General features: G+C 46.4%; 1 protein-coding gene across 4 annotated transcripts in view; it reads right to left on the reverse strand.

Annotated features, from left to right (window-relative positions):
* col14a1a (collagen, type XIV, alpha 1a) overlaps positions 1-19,772 on the reverse strand; it is a 278,665-nt gene that overhangs the window by 239,707 nt on the left and 19,186 nt on the right. For all 4 annotated transcript variants that reach the window (XM_085993692.1, XM_085993691.1, XM_085993690.1 and 1 more), the window contains 2 exons: positions 11,921-12,067; positions 7,277-7,375 (listed from right to left, as the gene is read on the reverse strand). In XM_085993692.1, coding sequence (XP_085849818.1) covers positions 7,277-7,375; positions 11,921-12,067 — 246 coding nt within the window. The remainder of the gene's footprint in view (positions 1-7,276; positions 7,376-11,920; positions 12,068-19,772) is intronic.

A 19,772-nucleotide genomic window follows, 5' to 3' on the forward strand; every position in this document is an offset into this window, starting at 1 on the left:
ACCCAGAGCCAATAAGGAAAAGAAATACTGTGGAAAATTCCTCTGCGATCTCCCCACCCTCAGGCATCAAAACCATTCCAGGAGATCACACTGACCATGAGCAATAAGAATGTGAGAACGAACAAAATGGAACAGAATGAATCTAAAAAATTCAATGAGTACAACTGCACCCAGAATCAAAGTTGTGAGAATAATAGGAAAGAAAAGAAAGACTTGCATTTATATAGCGCCTTTCACCACCTCTGGACGTCCCAAAGCGCTTTACAGCCTACATGGAGATGATTACAAGAGAGAAAACCTATCAGTGGATGCACAAGACATCACAGACCATGAAGTGGTTTCTAGCCATTGTTCAGAGCCTGAAATGGGATTACTGATTTGGAATGACTCCAATGTAGACATCATTGTTTGCTTATATACCAATTCTTGGTGAGGGGATTTTACGCCATTCTTGGTCGCTCTTTGTAAGCCAGCGGGGGTGTCCTGGAAATATTGATGGCTAGGACACTCCGCAAGTAATGATGTCCTCTGCGAAGGATTAGCAATTGCAGTGTTAACACTGCCAGCTTCATGGAGAAAAAAGGTGCAGTCAATTATCAGAATGTAACATATTGGAATGATTAGAGGGCATTTCAAAAGATTTTAAAACGTTGAGAGCACGTCTGAGCAGTTTATGTTCATCACCTGAAAGCCCAAATAAAGATTGCAGCCGTGACATTGCAGAGCACCCAGTTTTGTTATGCTACACGTACTTGCGGAGTTCACGGTCAGAGGGCAACTCCTTCTACTGACTGAGGCAAATGCCAACATACTCTGCATCAGTGACTAGAGAAAGCGATTAGTTAGTGGCAGCAAGTCATTTGCTCGCACTCGGATCTGCTCAGAGTCTGGTTTGACGCTACGTCTGTTATACCTTATCTCAAATCTGATTCCAGCTAATGAATTAGGAAGTTGTCGAAAAAAAGGTGAGGGAAAATTTGCAGGAACGAGCAGGGGGTTGTGGGCGGGGAGGGGGGGGCGGGGAGACTGGGACTATTTGTTTAAGCTCTTTCAAAGATCCAGCCGCAGGCACGATGGGCCAAATAGCCTCCTTCTACGCTGTATGATCCTATGAAATGATATTCAACATCTGTTTTCAGTTGAGGCAGAAAATGCCGCTGCACGCAGTCAATGTCAAAATTTGTGAGATTCCACACCTGGAATATTGCGTGCAGTTTTGGTTTCCATATTTAAGAAAAGATATACTTGCTCTCGAGGCGGTTCAGAGAAGATTCACTCGGTTGATTCCGGAGATGAGGGGGTTGACGTATGAGGAAAGGTTGAGTAGGTTGGGACTCTACTCATTGGAGTTCAGAAGAATGAGAGGCGATCTTATCGAAACATATAAGATTGTGAGGGGGCTTGATCGGGTGGATGCGGTGAGGATGTTTCCACTGATGGGTGAGACTAGAACTAGGGGGCATAATCTAAGAATAAGGGGCTGCCCTTTCAAAACTGAGATGAGGAGAAACTTCTTCACTCAGAGGGTAGTAAATCTATGGAATTTGCTACCTCAGAGAGCTGTGGAAGCTGCAACATTAAATAAATTTAAAATGGAGATAGACAGTTTCCTAGCAGATAAGGGAATTAGGGGTTACGGGGAGCGGGCAGGGAAGTGGACGTGAGTCTAGATTCGGATCAGCCATGATCTTATTGAATGGCGGAGCAGGCCCGAGGGGCCGTATGGCCTACTCCTGCTCCTACTTCTTATGTTCTTATGTTCCACAGGATTGTGGCATTGTGCCAAAATCATTGGCCCCTAATCAAGACAGCCACACTGCAAGATAATTGTTTGCGATGTACTTGTTGCAAGTTTATCCTAAATATTCCAACAGATCAATTTACTTTGCTGGGGCTGTAGCTGCGGGAATATTACTTTTTTGAAACATGAGAAGAAAGTAACAAGAAGTGACACTACCTAGAGAGCAGCAGTCTTTGTGTTGTACATAATCTCAAGACAAAAGTCTTCACAGCTCAACGTGTTGGCTTAATGCTTTCCATTCATCCATTTCCCTTCTTTATTTGAATGACTTGACATCCATCAGCCACAGTCAGTTGGTTTTACCGTGCCTAAAAAGGTTGATTTCCCTGCACCAGCAATAAACAGAAAGAACCGAGTCATGTATTAAATTCAACATTGTCGCGTGAAAAGATATTTTAGTGTCAACCGAGCGGCAAATGGATAAAACGCACCAAAGATGTACATTGACATATGCAGCAGCATGCAAGTAGCAACGAGTAGAGATCTGGTACTTACCCCATACATTCATTCACAAACAAAGCAGTGGGCACAGGACTCATCGCCATGAAACTAATCAACAGGAAGAATGTGCCACGCTTTTCCCCCAGATTGTATGATAAAAGCATAACCTAGGTAATGCAGATAGAACTGAGGCTTCCAAACAAATCCTTGTCCTTCAGGTAAAGGCGTGACTGCACAAGAAGATACATCAGAATACTGGCAACGGTGCAGGGTTTTTTTTCATTAAAAAGACACATTCCATCAAAAAGCATTCGTTACATAACAATAGCAAAATACTGCGGGTGTTGGAAATCTGAAATAACGACAGAAAATGCTGGGAACCTGGCTTGCTGAATGTTTCCAGCAATTTCTGTAGTTACATAACAACATAGGCCGTACTGGTAGCAACAAGATAAGCGGGAATATTAACCTTTAAGAAAATAAACTGATAGCGTGTATCTGGTCGTGTCGTGCGTATTCTCAATTCTGATCCAGTGGCTGTGTGATCATTTAAAATGTCAATGTCATTATTCTTAAATTCATTCTCTACTTGGCAATAAGACTATAAATGATTCAAGTAACCTGCTTTGTTAACAATGCATTTCATCCCTGAGTTTTTCCCATTTTTTTTTTCTCCTCAAAAGTCTCTCGGCCTCCGAATGACCTTCTTCATCTTTAGGCCAGGTATCCATGAGATGCAAATTGGTATATAATTGGCACTTAACTTCGCTAGAAGATCTGATTAATTAGACCTGTAGCTGGACGGCTGGTTGGAGTCACAAACAGTTCCAAGATTGACAGCCTCAAGTCTAGGTTGAGTTAGCTGATCTTAAGCCGAGGGACAACAGGGGTGCTGCAATTGGGTTGCGGGGAGGGTTGGAAAACCAGCCAGGGCTTTTTCTGGAAGCTTGTCCCTTCTGCCCAAATATATATAGAAAGCAGGTGAGAACAGGATTGGACTAGTCTGTGGTTATATCACCTGCTGACCCACATTAACGAGGCTCACACATGAAGAATGGCCACTAGAGTGAGGGCAGAGGGCAGAGGGCAGCTGGAGCCCAAGGGACCCCATGCCAACAAGACTGAGCACCTTCAGGAGAAAGGTGGAGACAATCGTGGGAGGAAACATATGGCGAATGTTGTTTTCTTTGGCTTGCTTTTAGTTTGAGGACACCACCGTAACTTTGAACAAAAAAAATTGCTTTGTCATTGTGACTCAACAGAAATTCTCAATGAACCAGGCAGACTCACGTTAACAGTCTTTCAGTTGTCAAAAGGAGAGTTGACTCCCAGTTGATTAACCAGTATAAATTAACCATTGGAAACTGTACTAATTGATTTAGTGTCACACACACAAACACACACACACACCCCGCGCACACACACCCCACGCACACACACCCCGCGCACACAACACACCCCCCGCACACAACACCCCCCCCCGCACACACACACGCGCACACACACCCCACGCACACACCCCACGCACACACCCCACGCACACACACCCCACGCACACACACCCCACGCACACACACCCCGCGCACACACCCCATGCACACACCCCACGCACACAACACACCCCCTGCACACACACACTCCCTGCACACACACACACCCCGCACACACACACACGCGCGCACACACACAGACACACACACACCGCACACACACACGCACAAAAGCACACACACGCACACACTCACACGCGCGCACACACGCACGCATGCACGTGCACATGCGCACGCACACACACGTACACACGCACACGCACACATGCATGCACACGCACACACACACGCACACTCACACGCACACACACACACTCGCCCACGCATGCACACACACCACGGACACACACACACCAGACACACACACACACCAGACACACACACACACGACAAACCACAAATTTCGGAGGTAAAGTTTCATAGCACTTCCATCCAATCAGCTCCTCCTGCCTCTGTGCGTGCTTTATGTCTTCAACAAACGGCACTGTGTAGTGGATCTAAACCACCTTAAAGTAGCCACAACATTTTTCTTTTAAAAGAAAGCTTTAATTAAAGGCTGTGTTACAAATAAATACAAAGACCAAACAAAAAAAAATGCTAAAATATGTAAAAATGTATAGAATAACAAATGGGTTAAAAGTGTCTTACAAGAATATAGCACAATCGCTGGGCTGCGACGACATCAACTGCACCAAGAGCGAAGTTTGAGCAGTTTTGTAGAAGAACTCCTTAGATTATATCAAAGCTCATAACCACTTTGCCCAGTAATTCTTTTCCACCTGAATCACTGCAGAGCTGAAAGCCCAAATTAAATCATGTCACGGGACAGGCAATCCCAGTTCCTGTGATACAGCAACATTTGTATTTTGCTGGATGATATCGGAAAATAACACAGCCAATATAATCTCTGTCTATAGACGTGTCGAAGGTGTATTGAGTATCAGGTTGGTTGGTGAGAAAATGCATAAGCCTCAAACCATCAGCTGTTCTATGATATACGTGTGGAGTTTTCTGCAAGGATACGTTCTCTCCAGTGAAGGCACATCTCCTGCACCTATTCCATTTCCTGGTTTCTCCCCACACCACAGATATACCCCGATTTTAACTCCAGGTGGAGTCCCCGCTCAGGCCTGAGTTAAAATTACAGTCGGGTCTCAATGATGTCATCGGGCCGCAACACGCACATGTAAAGAAGGACCCTGTTGGCTCCGGGTGTCTGTCCTTGCTGCCTGCTCAGGAGAACAGGTTAAAATTGCAGATGTTGCGATCATGGCGGCTTTCGGACAGGTAAGTGCCAGGGCCATTTTAACTGCCCAGCCACCAGATTTCTGCTGAGTGAGTCGGGTGAAAAATTGACCCCTGTGTTTGGGAAAGTTAGTAGGGAGGAATGGTTTATCTCGGGCTGCTTCGGGTCAGTTGACTCGAGCTGTGTGCACACAGCTGGTAGACACTCGCCCCCGTTCCAATTGTTTTTCTCTCTCCCTAATTCTGCTGGGCGGTATCTGACCACTGCTCGCTGTAGCGTGACTGTGATCGAGGAGCTCAGGAAGAGCATGGGAGAACAAATCCACGGGATGGATTATAACGCCAGCCGCTTGGTACACTCTGGACAGACGGGCAGTTAAAAATACGGAGGGAGTTAGAGATCCCCACCACCCACCCCCCCCCAAGAACTCACACCATCCCCCCATATCCCAGACAGCCACCTATATAGAAACATAGAAGATAGGAGCAGGAGTAGGCCATTCGGCCCCTCGAGCCTGCTCCGCCATTCAATGCGATCATGGCTGATCATCCAAATTCAGTACCCGGTCCCTGCTTTCTCCCCATATCCCTTGATCCCTTTAGCCTTAAGAAATATATCTAACTCCTTCTTGAATATATTTAATGAATTGGCCTCAACTGTCTTCTGTGGTAGAGAATTCCACAGGTTCACCACTCTCTGGGTGAAGAAATTCCTCCTCATCTCAGTCCTAAATGGCTTACCCCTTATCCTATATCAGGCGAGTGGTGCGCTGACCTTTGGCCACCACCATAGACGTCAACTACAAAGACGGCGCTTAAACCGTATTAAGCGGGCCGAGTATTTCAGCCAGTTCTTGTCATTAAGTCCTAACCCTCATTCCCCCACCCACCCCCCATGGTCTCTACATGTCCTGTCACTGCTGCGACCCCTCCTAGCTGGCTCGCTGAGCTGCACACGTTCCGGCTCCGTTTTAAACTCTGGAAAGAGGTTCATTCCTCATTGCAAAGAACGACCCAAATAATCAGGAACTGAGGCGAGACGTTCCGGCTGCGTTTTAAGCTGAGAGAGATAAGTTGCTGGCACGGATGCGATGGGCTGAATGGCCTCCTTCTGTGCTGTATGATACTAGAGCCCACAGCCAGCCGGTTTAAATCGCCCTCCTGCTGACACCTGACGGTTCCAGGCCTTCAAATCACAGCAAAGGTGACAAGATTCATTGGTTGTCAGTGCAGGCTTCTAATAAAACTCACTACGCACTTGGTTTGAGTATAAAGCAAGGCTTTAATCAACTTGTTTCAGAACATGGAGGTCTAGTTGCACTTCACTAGTTCCTGTCTTACAAAATGTCCCTGGGCACGCTGGGCCCACGCCCGAGTATTTATACTCCTTGGACAGCGCCACCAGCTGGCCGTCCAGTGTTATTTCATGAGTAGTTTCTTTATGATGATGAGATTTATAACAGTATGTACTGCACAAATTCTCAGTAGAATGAGGAGTTCTTTACCCAGCATCTGTAGTAGCAGAGAAACCGCCCCCCCCCCCCCAATGCCCCTGGGACAGAGCCGTGCCAGCATTCAATCCCATGAGATAGAGTGGTTTCTCTGCTGCTGTGCCTGCTGGGTAAAATGCTCCCCCATTCCACGAGAGCCGTTTCGTTCACTGCTGTCACCTCGCTCTGACCCTCACTGGAATTCAGGGGGGCCAAAAAAGGGAAGTGAGCTGCAAGGAAGGGAGGGGGGGGGGAGCGCCAGTGCTCCAGATTCAGCGACAGTTCCAGATAGAGCTGCATTGCAGCAGGCTGCGCGCCGGTGTTTGTAAATTGTAAAAGGTACTTGGTGCATTGAAGGAGGTCCGAAGTACGGAATTTGCAAGTGTCCCTGGTTTCAGAGTGCCTCTTGCATATCTCAACCACGCATGTTATTTAGGTCTCTCAATAAGTGTCTGTTTTTCACAGGCGTCTCTTTTCTGGGAGTGTCCATTTCTGCCGGTTTCACTGTACTGTTTTATATTGGTAAATCTGTGCATCAAATACACTGAATGAATGCAGCATGTTGAGGGTATCTCCTGTGTGTCGCTATTGTTCGTGTTGTGATTGTGTATTAGTGTTCTGACTGCAGGAAGGATTTTGTTTTTTCTTGTCTGTTCATTTGTTGTGTATCAGGGGAAAAAAAGCTCAACACTTTTTTGTTTAAAGTCAGGAAGAGTTTCATTTAAATTCGAGGCCGCGAGGAAACGTACCTTCATCAGTTACTTTATCCCTGCGGCGGGAGTCCGATTCCTTTTTGTGTTTTGGTGTATGAGGTGAGCCTGGTCTGCCTCTGCTTCGCGACGCCTTCACTGTACAGTAGAAAAAAAAACCATAATTTTAGCAACTTATCATAGAATCACACAGCTCAGGAGGAGGCCGTTCGGCCCATCGTGCCTGTGCCGGCTCTTTGAAAGAGCTCTCCAAATAGTCCCGCTCACCTGCACTTTCCCCACAGCCCTGCAAATGTTTCCTTTGCAAGTATTTATCCAATTCCCTTTTGAAAGTTACTATTGAATCTGCTTCCACCGCCCTTTCAGGCAGCGCATTCCAGATCATCATAACTCGCTGCGTAAAAAAAAAAAATTCTCCTCACCTCCCCTCTGGCTCATTTGCCAATTATCTTAAATCTGTATCATCTGGTTACTGACCCACCTGCCAGTGGAAATAGTTTCTTACTATCTACCCTATCAAAACCTGTCATAAGCCTGAACACCTATATTAAATCTTCTCTGCTCCAAGGAAAACAATCCCAGGCTTCTCCAGTCTCTTTACATAACTGAAGCCCCTCATCCCCGGTACCATTCGAGTCAATCTCCTCTCCACCCTCTCCAAGGCCTTGACATCCTTCCTAAAGTGTGGCGCCCAGAATTGGACACAATCCTCCAGCTGGGGTCTAACCAGTGTTTTATAAAAAGGTTCAGCATAACTTCCTTGCTTTTGTACTCTATGTCTCTAGTACCAAAGCCCAAGATCCCGTTTGCTTCCTTCAACAGCCTTGCCCTGCCACCTTCAACGAGCCTGATCAATAAGTACAAGTGTTACCACACCACAAACACTTTCTGGCAACCAGACTGAATTTATTTTTAATTTCTATCAAGTGGCATGGTTTAGATAAAAGCTGCCAAAATCCTTGCTCGCCGCTTGCACTGGGCCTCTACAGATGTTGATTGTGGACACACTAGCGTAAACGTTGGGAGTACACGCTGGCGGTGAGAAGCCTCGCCTGCCTCCGCCACATGCCAGGAAACTGCGGGCGCACTGACCCGCAATTCTCCGCCCATCCGAATCAATGGGCAGGACACAGCAGGAAATGCAGCCGAGATTTTATGATATGCACTGTCGATGGATACCTTTCCTTGTCAATAAAAATTGCCCTCATTCAGCAAGCAATTTTTAATTCAGTTGCAATAAAGAAAAGACCTTTCCTGCAACTTCCCGTTAACAACATTGGTCAGGCTGTCCTAAGGCACTTTACAGCCAAAGAATTACTTTTGAAGTGTAGTCACTGTTGTAATGTAGGAAACGCGGCAGTCAATTTGCACACAGCAAGCTCCCACAAACAGCAATGAGATATTGAGCAGATAATCTGTTTTAGTGACGTTGTTTGAGGGATAAATATAGGCCAGGACACCAGGGAGAACTCCCCGGCTCTTTTTCGATAACAGAAGATCTTTTACATCCACCGGAGAGGGCAGACGGGGCCTCGGTTTAACATCTCATTCGAAAGACAGCTCCTCTGACAATGCAGCACTCCCTCAGCACTGCACTGGGAGTGTCAGCCTAGATTATGTGCTCAAGTCCCTGGAGTGGAACTTGAACCCACAACCTTCTGACTCAGAGCTGAGAGTGCTACCCACTGAGCCACTTTTTTGTTATTCGTTCATGGGATGTGGACGTCGTTGGCAAGGCCAGCATTTATTGCCCATCCCTAATTGCCCTTGAGAAGATGGTGGTGAGCCGCCTTCTTGAACCGCTGCAGTCCATGTGGTGCAGTGCTGTTAGGGAGAGTTTTCCAGGATTATGACTCAGCGATGATAAAGGAACGGCGATATATTTCCAAATCAGGATGGTGTGTGACTTGGAGCAGAACTTGGAGGTGGTGGTGTTCCCACGCGCCTGCTGCCCTTGTCCTTCTAGGTGGTAGAGGTCGCGGGTTTTGGAGGTGCTGTTGGAGAAGCCTTGGCGAGTTGCTGCAGTGCATCTTGTAGATGCTATACATCTAACACTCAGATTTGGTACAAGTGCGTTAATAACATTGCTAATTGTCTCCCTGCCCAGTCTAGTTCACAGATTCACCATCCCGCTGTGTGACGTAGTTAAATCTGAAATGTTCACCTTCCCTCTCGTGAGCTTGAGTCTGTGCCCCCTGGCTGTGGAAGTTGTGGTGATGTCAAACAATTTAATATCTAACCAGTATGCTGTTTGCCGCTTCCGCTTGTTCGGGTTGCTAGCTTACTGTATGTAGGTGAAGCTACTTTCCTCACTTTGTTTTATTTTATTGCCGTGATTATCTATTTTGTGTCTAGGAACTGTTTTCAAACTTTCACACAAAATCTCTTTCCCACAAGAACATTCACCAGAAAGTGTTGGCAGCAGGTGGCTGGAGACTTATTGATACAAAGTGTCTTGTTTGATAAGGGATTGTTTGTGAAATTATAACAAAAAAATCCCCAGAGAAAACAGTTCACCACTTGGTGGAACTTCCAGTAACTGTGGAAACTAAAGGTATCTGTGTAAAGATAACAAAAGTTATAGTCAAAGAGAGTTGTTGTGATCTGGAATGCGCGGCCTGAAAGGGCGGTGGAAGCAGATTCAATAGTAACTTTCAAAAGAGAATTGGATAAATACTTGAAAAGGAAAAATTTGCAGGGCTATGGGGAAAGAGCAGGGGGAGAGAGACTATTGGAGAGCTCTTTCAAAGAGCCGGCACAGGCACGATGGGCCGAATGGCCTCCTTCTCTCTATCATTCTACGATAGTCCATAAATTGTTCAGTGAGACCTGTTACTGAAAATAGCCATACTTGTGTTCATGAAGGAGACCAGTTTTGGTCTGCTTGAGCTGTGAAGGACTACAGTGCACTGATAATTTTAACAATATTTTTATAAAGATTCTCTGTTTGCAACAAGTGTTTAACAAATGAGGACATAAACATCTATAGCAGATATTCTGAGACCATTACATCACCAGAATCAGTTACTAAAGTCTAAGGCCTAGAAATTCAGGTGGCTGCGCCACCCGTTAGCGCCTTAAGAGGGCGCTAAGTGGGTCGCAAGCCACTGGCCACGCCTCCCGCTAAATTCAGCGGGATGCTAATGGTGGCGTTAGCCGTTAGTGCTGCGCCGCTACCGATAACATCATCGGTGTGCGCAGCGCCCCGCTGACGCCCCGGCCGCAATATTAGGACGCGCCCCCTGGTTTACCGCCGGACGCTATGTGCGACCGGTTCGGGGGGGCCTACCTGCGGCGGTAGAGGTGCTAATTAAAGGAGAGGTGCGGGGCGGCCATTTTTGTTGTTGGCCGCCTGCCAGCACCTCTCTGTGCTCCCGTCCCCGGCCTTCTGACCACCCCCCCTCCCCCACCGCGGAGTGCTAGCTGCGTTCCAAGAGCCCGGCACTTCTCGGTGCCGGGCTCTTTTGCCGGCACTCGCGATCCTCGGGGGCCCAGCTGGGCCCCAGATCGCACAGAACAAGGCCCCTCCCCTTTAAGAAGGGGAGGAAGGCCTGCAGTACCGCAGCGCGACGTGCCGCAGCGCATGGCACTGCAGCACGTTGCGCAGTGATATTCAGTCGCAGCACCCCAAGAGGGATGTGGGGCGCCTCCAGTAGCACCGCGCTTCCCTTTGGGGCGCTCCAACTGAATTTCCAGCGGGCGGCCGCAAATGCTTCCGGGGCGCTACTTTTAGCGCCCTGGCGAGGTTGGTGCCCCAAACGGGGCTATAGTCAATTTTGGCCTAACTGTTCTAAACATGTTGTACAATTAACTGCAATTGTTGAAACCTGACTAACTGGGATGACTGTTCTGCTAAGGTTGAGTTTGAGGTGCACAGTCTGGCTGATCTACACTAAGCACAGCTCAGCATTACAATTCCCTTGTGCCACACTCGAACCTGACAAGGTGACTGGATAAAAGAAAATACTGTCACAACAACAACTTGCATTTATATAGCACCTTTAACGTAGTACAACATCTGAAGGAGCTTCACAGGAGCGTTATCGAACAAAAACTGGCACCGAGCCACATAAGGAGATTAGGACAGGCGACCAAAAGCTTGGTCAAAGAGGTAGGTTTTAAGGAGCGTCTTAAAGGAGGAGAGAGAGGTAGAGAGGCAGAGAGGTTTAGGGAGGGAATTCCAGAGCTTAGGGCCTGAACAGCTGAAGGCACGGCCGGCAACGGTGGAGCGATGGAAATCGGGGATGTGCAACAGGCCAGAATTGGAGGAGCGCCGAGATCTCAGGGGGCCGTAGGGCTGGAGGAGGTTACAGAGACAGGGTGAGTCAAGGCCACGGAGGGATTCGAAAACAAGGGTGAGAATTTTAAAAATCGAGGCGTTGCGGGACCGGGAGCCAATGTAGGCCAGCGAGCACAGGGGGTGATGGGCGATCGGGACTTGGTGCGAGTTAGGACACGGGCAGCGGATGAGCTAAAATTGACGGAGGATGGGAGGATGTGCGGTCAGCCAGGAGAGTGTTGGAATAGTCACGTACAAGGAAAGTGTTTTATGATGCCCTAAGATTTTTAATACCACATAGTTTCAGCAGCTTATTCATAACATTGTTTAGATAGAATAGTTTACCGTCCCCACCTTACAAAAATACGAGACACATTTCCACAACTATCCCATAAGATGCTTACTTGTGAACCGCCCCTGAGCGGGTGAACTCTCTTTGTTGTTGCTGTTGATTGCAAACAGCTGCACCATGTACTCCTGGTTTGGTAGCAGGCCTTCCACTACTGCTGCTGTCTCACCCTTCTGTATGTTTAATTTCTGTGTTTTGCCACCTGTTATTGTAAAGACCACAGAGCTTGTTAAAAGAAAAACACGAAGCATAACGCCACAGTAACACATATAAAAACAAATCATTCGACGGTCAATTGAAGGGCGGAACAGGTCCGAGGGGGCTGAATGGCCTGCTCTTGTTCCTATCTTCCTTGCCATGTTCCTATATCATGGCTGATCTGTATCTTAACTCCCATCTACCCGCCTTGGTTCTGTAATTCTGACAGGACTGGACAGACTAGATGCAGGAAGGATGTTCCCGATGGCGGGGGGAGTCCAGAACCAGGGGTCACAGTCTAAGGATAAGGGGTAAGCCATTTAGGACAGAAATGAGGAGGAATTTCTTTACCCAGAGAGTGGTGAACCTGTGGAATTCTCTACCACAGAAGGCAGTTGAGGCCAATTCATTAAATATATTCAAGAAGGAGTTGGATATATTTCTTAAGGCTAAAGGGATCAAGGGGTATGGGGAGAAGGCAGGGACAGGGTACTGAAATTGGATGATCAGCCATGATCGCATTGAATGGCGGAGCAGGCTCGAGGGGCCAAATGGCCTACTCCTGCTCTATCTTCTATGTTTCTATGTTTCTATGTAATCCTTAATACGCTTTGCCTAACGAAAATCTATCAATCTCAATTTTTCAATGTTTAACTGAGCCCCGGCATCCACAGCATTTTTTGGTGGGAGAAAGTTCCTGAATTCCAACACCCAGTGTGTTATTGTCAACTCCAGAATACAGTGTTATTGCTAATGCTCAGCTATTTACTAGCAGAATTCCTTAAACTGACACAGTGTAATCAGAGCATGAATGAACAGCGTTTCCTCATGCCCTCTCCGCTTCCTCCTTAGATTATAGTCTTGAATTATTGAACCAAGCTTGCGGTTAAATTCCTGGACCGACGGACAATTTCACAGTCATTGCTGGAGGCTTGGCTACAACAAAGGCAAGCGAAACCCCACCACTGCATTTTATGTTCACTTGAAAGGGAGAAACCCAGCCCTGCCGAGTGGATAATCAGCACCGAACTTGAGCCAATCTGCGATAAAACAGCAAACGCTGAGTTACAGCAACTCTCGCCACAAATGCCTTCCGGTGCAGGATTATATTCTCAGGGTGCTGCCGATACCCTGCCGATTACTCAGAAGACCACTAACTGTGCGTATTAATGCCTGTGCTATGTGATGCAGGTTAATGAAATAGCCATAAGTATGTACCTTTAGGCCATGGGGCTAATTCAATCATTCAGCCATCGCATTGCACGCCTAACTGTCCAGCTTTTCGGGCAAGACCTGAAGAGACTTGTTCCTAAGTTGTCTCTGTCCCTCTGTAATTGCTGCACTTTCTCGCTATGAGATTGACTGAAGAATTCATTACTTAATGGATGTTACACGACATCAAAACACAAAGGTGGCCAGATGCGGTCCACAGATCAGTTTAACCCAGCACACAGCACTTGAAATACTGTTAATGTGATTCTGATTTTAAAATAGAAAACATATCACCATTCGAAAGCAACAACTTGTATTTATATAGCGCCTTTAACATTGTATAACGTCCCAAGGCGCTACACAGGAGCGATTATCGGACAAAGTTTGACACCGAGCCACATAAGGAGACATTAGGCCAGGTGACCAAAAGCTTGGTCAAAGAGGTAGGTTTTAAGGAGCGTCTTAAAGGAGGAAAGAGAGGTAGAGAGGTTTAGGGAGGGAATTCCAGAGCTTAGGGCCCAGGCAGCTGAAGGCACGGCCACCAATGGTGGAGCGGTTAAAATCGGGGATACACAAGAGGCCAGAATTGGAAGAGCGCAGAGATCTCGGAGGGTTGTAGGGCTGGAGGAGGTTACAGAGATAGGGAGGGGGGGTGAGGCCATGGTGGGAATTGAACACATGGATCTGTCAGGCCCATACTGTTAGAACTGAGCCAAGATGGAGAGTTGCTCCACCATATACCCACCGTCCGTCTGCAGCCTGACTGCATCTGGTTGCTAATACTGTAACTGGAACAAGCACAATAAGCTGTCATTGTATCTGACCCATAACTGACCTAAAGGCCAAAAGGAACACCTGGTTAGAAGATTAAGGGGTGATCTAATTGAGGTGTTTAAGATGATTAAAGGAGTTGATAGGGTGGATAGAGGGAAGCTATTTCCTCTGGTGGGGGGAGTCCGGAACAAGGAGGCACAACCTTAAAATTAGAGCCAGGCCGTTCGGGGGTGATGTCAGGAAGCACTTCCTCACACAAAGAGTAGTAGAAATCTGGAACTCTCTCCCCCAAAAAGCTGTTGAGGCCGGGGGGTCAATTGAAAATGTCAGAACTGAGATAGATTTTATGAAAGGTCACAGACCCAAATCTTAACCCCCAAAAACGAGTGGGTTGGGGTCGGATCAGGGGTTGAAAATTTAAAAATCTCATACTTGACTTCAACCCGCCCACTTTTGGGGTTTTACTAAGGTGGGGCAAGGGGCGGGCAGCCAGGAGGCAGGTTGCTAATTAAATATTTTAACGAGCCTGGCAGCCTCTGATTTAACCTGCCCCCCCCCCGCAAGCTCCCTCCCCATCAGACCTACCACACCCCACATGCAACCCCCCCCCGGGTTGGGGATGGGACCACTCCCCGGTGTCGGGGAATCAGGGCTTCTATATTCCTTTTTTGTGATATGGAGACCATAACTGTTCACAGTACTCCAAGTGTGGTTTAACCAAGGTTCCATACAGCTCCCACATAACTTCTCGGCTTTTGAATTCTATTCCTCTAGAAATGAATCCCAGTGCTTGGTTTGCACTTGTTATGGCCTTTTTAACCTGCATCGCTACTTTTAATGCTATGATACTCTGAGGAATCCTCTCTCTCCAAGAATAGATCAAAGAACATTAGTTTGGAAGTGAGTAAAGAGTCTGGGTTTTTTTTGTTGCCGAACTCTTGTTGTTGAGATCTGGTGACGTTAATAAGGAACTCAAATAGCTTTCCTTAGCTACACAATCAAATAGAAACAGGAGTACTTTACTCCAGATCCAACGTGGGGGAATTAGCAAGTTACTGAACAGAAAAGGGTAATATTCCACGTGATTATTAGCATTGAGGAAGCGAATAAGTAATTCATGTACTTTCCACGCAGTCTCCGAATCGAAAGCAATAACCCCCCCACTCAGGAAGTAATAAGGAGGAAATACCCTGAGGTTCCCATCTGAAGCATTTCCTCAGATGTTTATCGTAAGTATACCAGGATATTTTATTAAATAACCTGCGACACACATCTGTTCACTCCAGAGGAACATCTGGGTGCTTTGAAAATCAATTCCATTTTATATTTAAACTTACATAAATAGGCTCATCAATGTCCTATGTAGCTCTAAGGAAACGGCGTTATTAGGGTAGAAATTATAGTCATTGCTGTTCTCATATGAATGCTTAACACATATTGTACCAGACTCCACTCTACACCACATTAATGTAGCCATTAACCCATTTATATCGAACTACATAGAATGTACAGCACAGAAACAGGCCAATCGGCCCAATAGATCTGGTCAGGTGTTCATGCTCCACACGAGGCTCCTCCCACCCTACTTTATCTAACCCCATCAAATAACCTTCTATTCTTTTCTCACTCATGTATTTATCTAGCTTCCTCTTGAATACATCTATGCTATTCGCCTCATTAGTGACTATCTTATATTTATGGCCCTTAGTTTTGGACTCCCCCCCACAAGTGGAAACATCTTCTCTACATCTGGGGGTCAACTGAAAATTTCAAAACAGTGAGATCGAGAGATTTTTGTTGGGTATTCAGGGTTACGGAACCAAGGCAGGTAGATGGAGTTAAGAGACAGATCAGCCATGATCTAATAGAATGGCAGAACAGGCTCGAGGGGCTCAATGGCCTCCTCCTGTTGCTATGTTCCCATTAAGAACAGCACGATGGAGGCCAATTTTGCAGTTCCAGCACAGTACGCCATGACAGACCCTCCTCAGGCACCGCCTGCCCCTACGACCCATAGAGCCTGTCTTGCGTAATAATGCACAGTCAACTCATTCTTGTTGCACTCTCGGCATTTAGTGCACGAGGCACTGGAGCATCAGGGGAGTCGGAAGCTCCTTGATTGGGTAATTGAGAGGCTATTGGCTGCTCTTAAAGCTGTGCTTTTTTTTCATATATGCAAGGAAAATAGATTGAGAAACAATGACCCCTTTTTCAAGGGTTGGCTTTTGGAGGCCCAGCCTAAGGTAGGTAATAGAAACATAGAAACATAGAAGATAGGAGCAGGAGTAGGCCATTCGGCCCCTCGAGCCTGCTCTGCCATTCAATGAGATCATGGCTGATCATCCAAACTCAGTACCCTGTTCCTGCCTTCTCTCCATATCCCTTGATCCCTTTAGCTTAAGAAATATATCCAACTCCTTCTTGAATATATTTAATGAATTGGCCTCTACGGCCTTCTGTGGTAGAGAATTCCACAGGTTCACCACTCTCTGGGTGAAAAAATTCCTCCTCATCTCTGTCCTAAATGGCTTTCCCCTTATCCTTAGACTGTGACCCCTAGTTCTGGACTCCCCAACCATCGGGAACATCCTTCCCGCATCTAGTCTGTCTAGTCCTGTTAGAATTTTATAAGTTTCAATGAGATCCCCTCTCATTCTTCTAAACTCCAGCAAGTAGAAGCCCAATCGACCCAATCTCTCCTGATACGTCATTCCTGCCATCCCAGGTATCAGCCTGGTGAATCTTCGCTGCATTCCTTCCATGGCAAAAACATCCTTCCTCAGATAAGGCGACCAAAACTGCACACAATACTCAAGGTGTGGTCTCACCAAGGCCCTGTACAACTGCAGCAAGACGTCCTTGCTCCTGTACTCGAATCCTCTCACTACGAAGGCCAACATGCCATTTGCCTTCTTAACCGCCTGCTGCACCTGCAGGTGCAGCAATGGTCCTACTGCAAGGAGGGGGCCACCCTGGAGTAAAACATTCCATTTGCAGGTGTCCCTCGGAAATGCTCCCTGAAGGCGTTTCACCAAAGCGTTATCAGACAAAACTTGACACCGAGACACATAAGGAGATATTAGGACCAGTGACTGAAAGCTTGGTCAAAGAGGTAGGTTTTAAGGAGCGTCTTAAAGAGGAGAGAGAGAGGCGGAGAGGTTTAGGGAGGGAATTCCAGAGGTTAGGGCCTCGACAGCTGAAGGCACGGCCGCCAATGGTGGAGCGATTAAAATTGGGGAGGTGCAAGAGGCCGTAATTGGAGGAGTGCAGAGATCTCGGAGGGTTGTAGGGCTGGAGGAGGTTACGGAGATAGGGAGGGGTGAGGCCACGGAGGGATTTGAAAACAAGGATGAGAATTTTAAATTCAAGGAGTCAATAGTAGGTGAGTCCCTCACCCGCCTGGAGTTAAGCCCTGGTCTTGAAGTTAACAGTTATTAACTGTATTTCTGTTTACGATAGTTAATGAGCACTTAGTTTTCTGTCTACCTCTTTGAAGTTGTTGCAACACCTTGGGTTTCCATTCAAACTTGGGCTCACGTTTTATAGATAGTCACATTTGCGGCATAGTTGCATTGGAAAATACACCTATAAATAGGGAGCGTTCAAATTGCTTTTGAGTTTATTTTCACTTCTGCCTTTGATTAAAAGTTAGAGCTCAAAATCTGTAGAATTTTCATATACCCACACAAGAGAGGGGGGAGAAAAAGCTAACTGAGAAATTCCTAAAGCGTTTAATGATTCACAAAGTCACCACAAAAAATGTGGCTTATTACCCAGAGACATTAGAGACACTGGGCTTATTAAAATTGTCTCCCGCACACTGAGATGACTGTGGCCCGAGGACTCATTGCTCCATCAGTACATGGGAGCCATTTACTGCCTCGTAAACTAGATAATGCCAAGATATATCACTTCATTCAACTATGTTACCTGAAGCCAAACTGACAATGGTGCTGTAGTTAATAGCTGCCAAACTTCCCTCACACCGATACAATCTGCACTTGCACCACATGCATTAAATGCAATGTTAATGATTGATTTTTCAGAGGGTAGCTCTTAACCCAGAAAGGAAAATGCCAAGGCTTTCAGTAACCTTGGTGATGCTGAAGTCACGGCAATGTTCATTTATTATTTGAACATACAAAATACACGGTATTAATTCACTCCCTCCACCACCGGCGCACCGTGGCTGCAGTGTGTGCCATCTACAAGATGCACTGCAGCAACTCGCCAAGGCTTCTTCGGTAGCACCTCCCAAACCTCTTCCACCTAGAAGAACAAGGGCAGCAGGCGAATGGGAACACTGCCACCTCCAAGTTCCCCTCCAAGTCACACACCATCCTGACTTAGAAATATATCACCGATCCTTCATCGTCGCTGGGTCAAAATCCTGGAACTCCCTCCCTAACAACACTGTGGGAGTACCTTCACCACACAGACTGCAGCGGTTCAATAAGGTGGCTCACCACCACCTTCTCAAGGGCAATTAGGGATGGGCAATAAATGCTGGCCTTGCCAGCGATGCCCACATCCCATAAATGAATAAAAAAAAGTTGCTGCATTACATGGAAACGCCTCAACCCATTTGGTGAAGTTATCTGCCAGAACTAAACAGTACTTGATGTGAGTGGGAGATAGAAAATATGGAAAATAAATGGTTCTCCTTAGAGCAGAGAAGGTTAAGAGGAGATTTAATAGAGGTGTTCAAAATCATGAAGGGTTTTGATCGAGTAAATAAGGAGAAACTGTTTCCAGTGGTGGAAGGGTCGGTAACCAGAGGACACAGATTTATGGTGATTGGCATATGAACCAGAGGCGACATGAGGAAACATTTTTTTACGCAGCGAGTTGTTGTGATCTGGAATGCACTGCCCGAAAGGGTGGTGGAAGCAGACTCAATAATAAGTCAAAAGAGAATTGGATAAATACTTGAAGCGAAAAAAATTACAGAGCAATGGAGAAAGAGCAGGAGAGTGGGATTAATTGGATAGCTCTATCGAAATGCTGGCACAGGAATGATGGGCTTAATGGCCTCCTTCTGTGCTGTATCATTCTACGATTCTATGAAATGCGGTAGAGGAGCAAAGGGATCTAGGGGTACAGATACACAAATCACTGAAAGTAGCAACACAGGTTAATAAGGCCATAGGAAAAAAAAGCACTGGGGTTCCTTTCTAGAGGGATAGAATTGGCGATCAGAGAAGTTATGTTAAACTTGTATAGCACCTTGGTTCGACCACACTGAAGACTACTGTGTACAGTTTAGGTCACCATATTATATAAAGGCTACAGAGGCACTGGAGAAGTTGCAAAAAAGATGTACATGTATGATACCAGAACTGAGAGTTTATACCTATCAGGAAAGACTGAACAGGCTGGGGCACTTTTCTCTAGAAAATAGAAGATTGAGGGGTGACCTGATAGAGGTCTTTAAAATTATGAAAGGGTTCAATAGGGTAGACCTAGAGAGGATGTTTCCACTTGTGGGAGACCAAAACTAGAGGCCATAAATATAAGGCAGTCACTAATAAATCCAATGGGGAATTCAGGAGCAACTTCATTACCCAGAGAGTGGAACTCCCTACCACAAGGAGTGGTTGAGGCATTGATGTATTTAGGGGGAAGCTGGATATGTACAAGAGGGAGAAAGGAATAGAAGGATATATTGATAGGGTGAGATGAAGTAGGGTGGGAGGAGGCTCGTGTGGAGCATAAACACCGGC

The sequence above is a fragment of the Somniosus microcephalus genome, chromosome 7 (assembly GCF_052327205.1).
Source record: "Somniosus microcephalus isolate GS21.2 chromosome 7, FLI_Smic_1.0, whole genome shotgun sequence".
NCBI classification, from domain to species: Eukaryota; Metazoa; Chordata; class Chondrichthyes; order Squaliformes; family Somniosidae; genus Somniosus; species Somniosus microcephalus.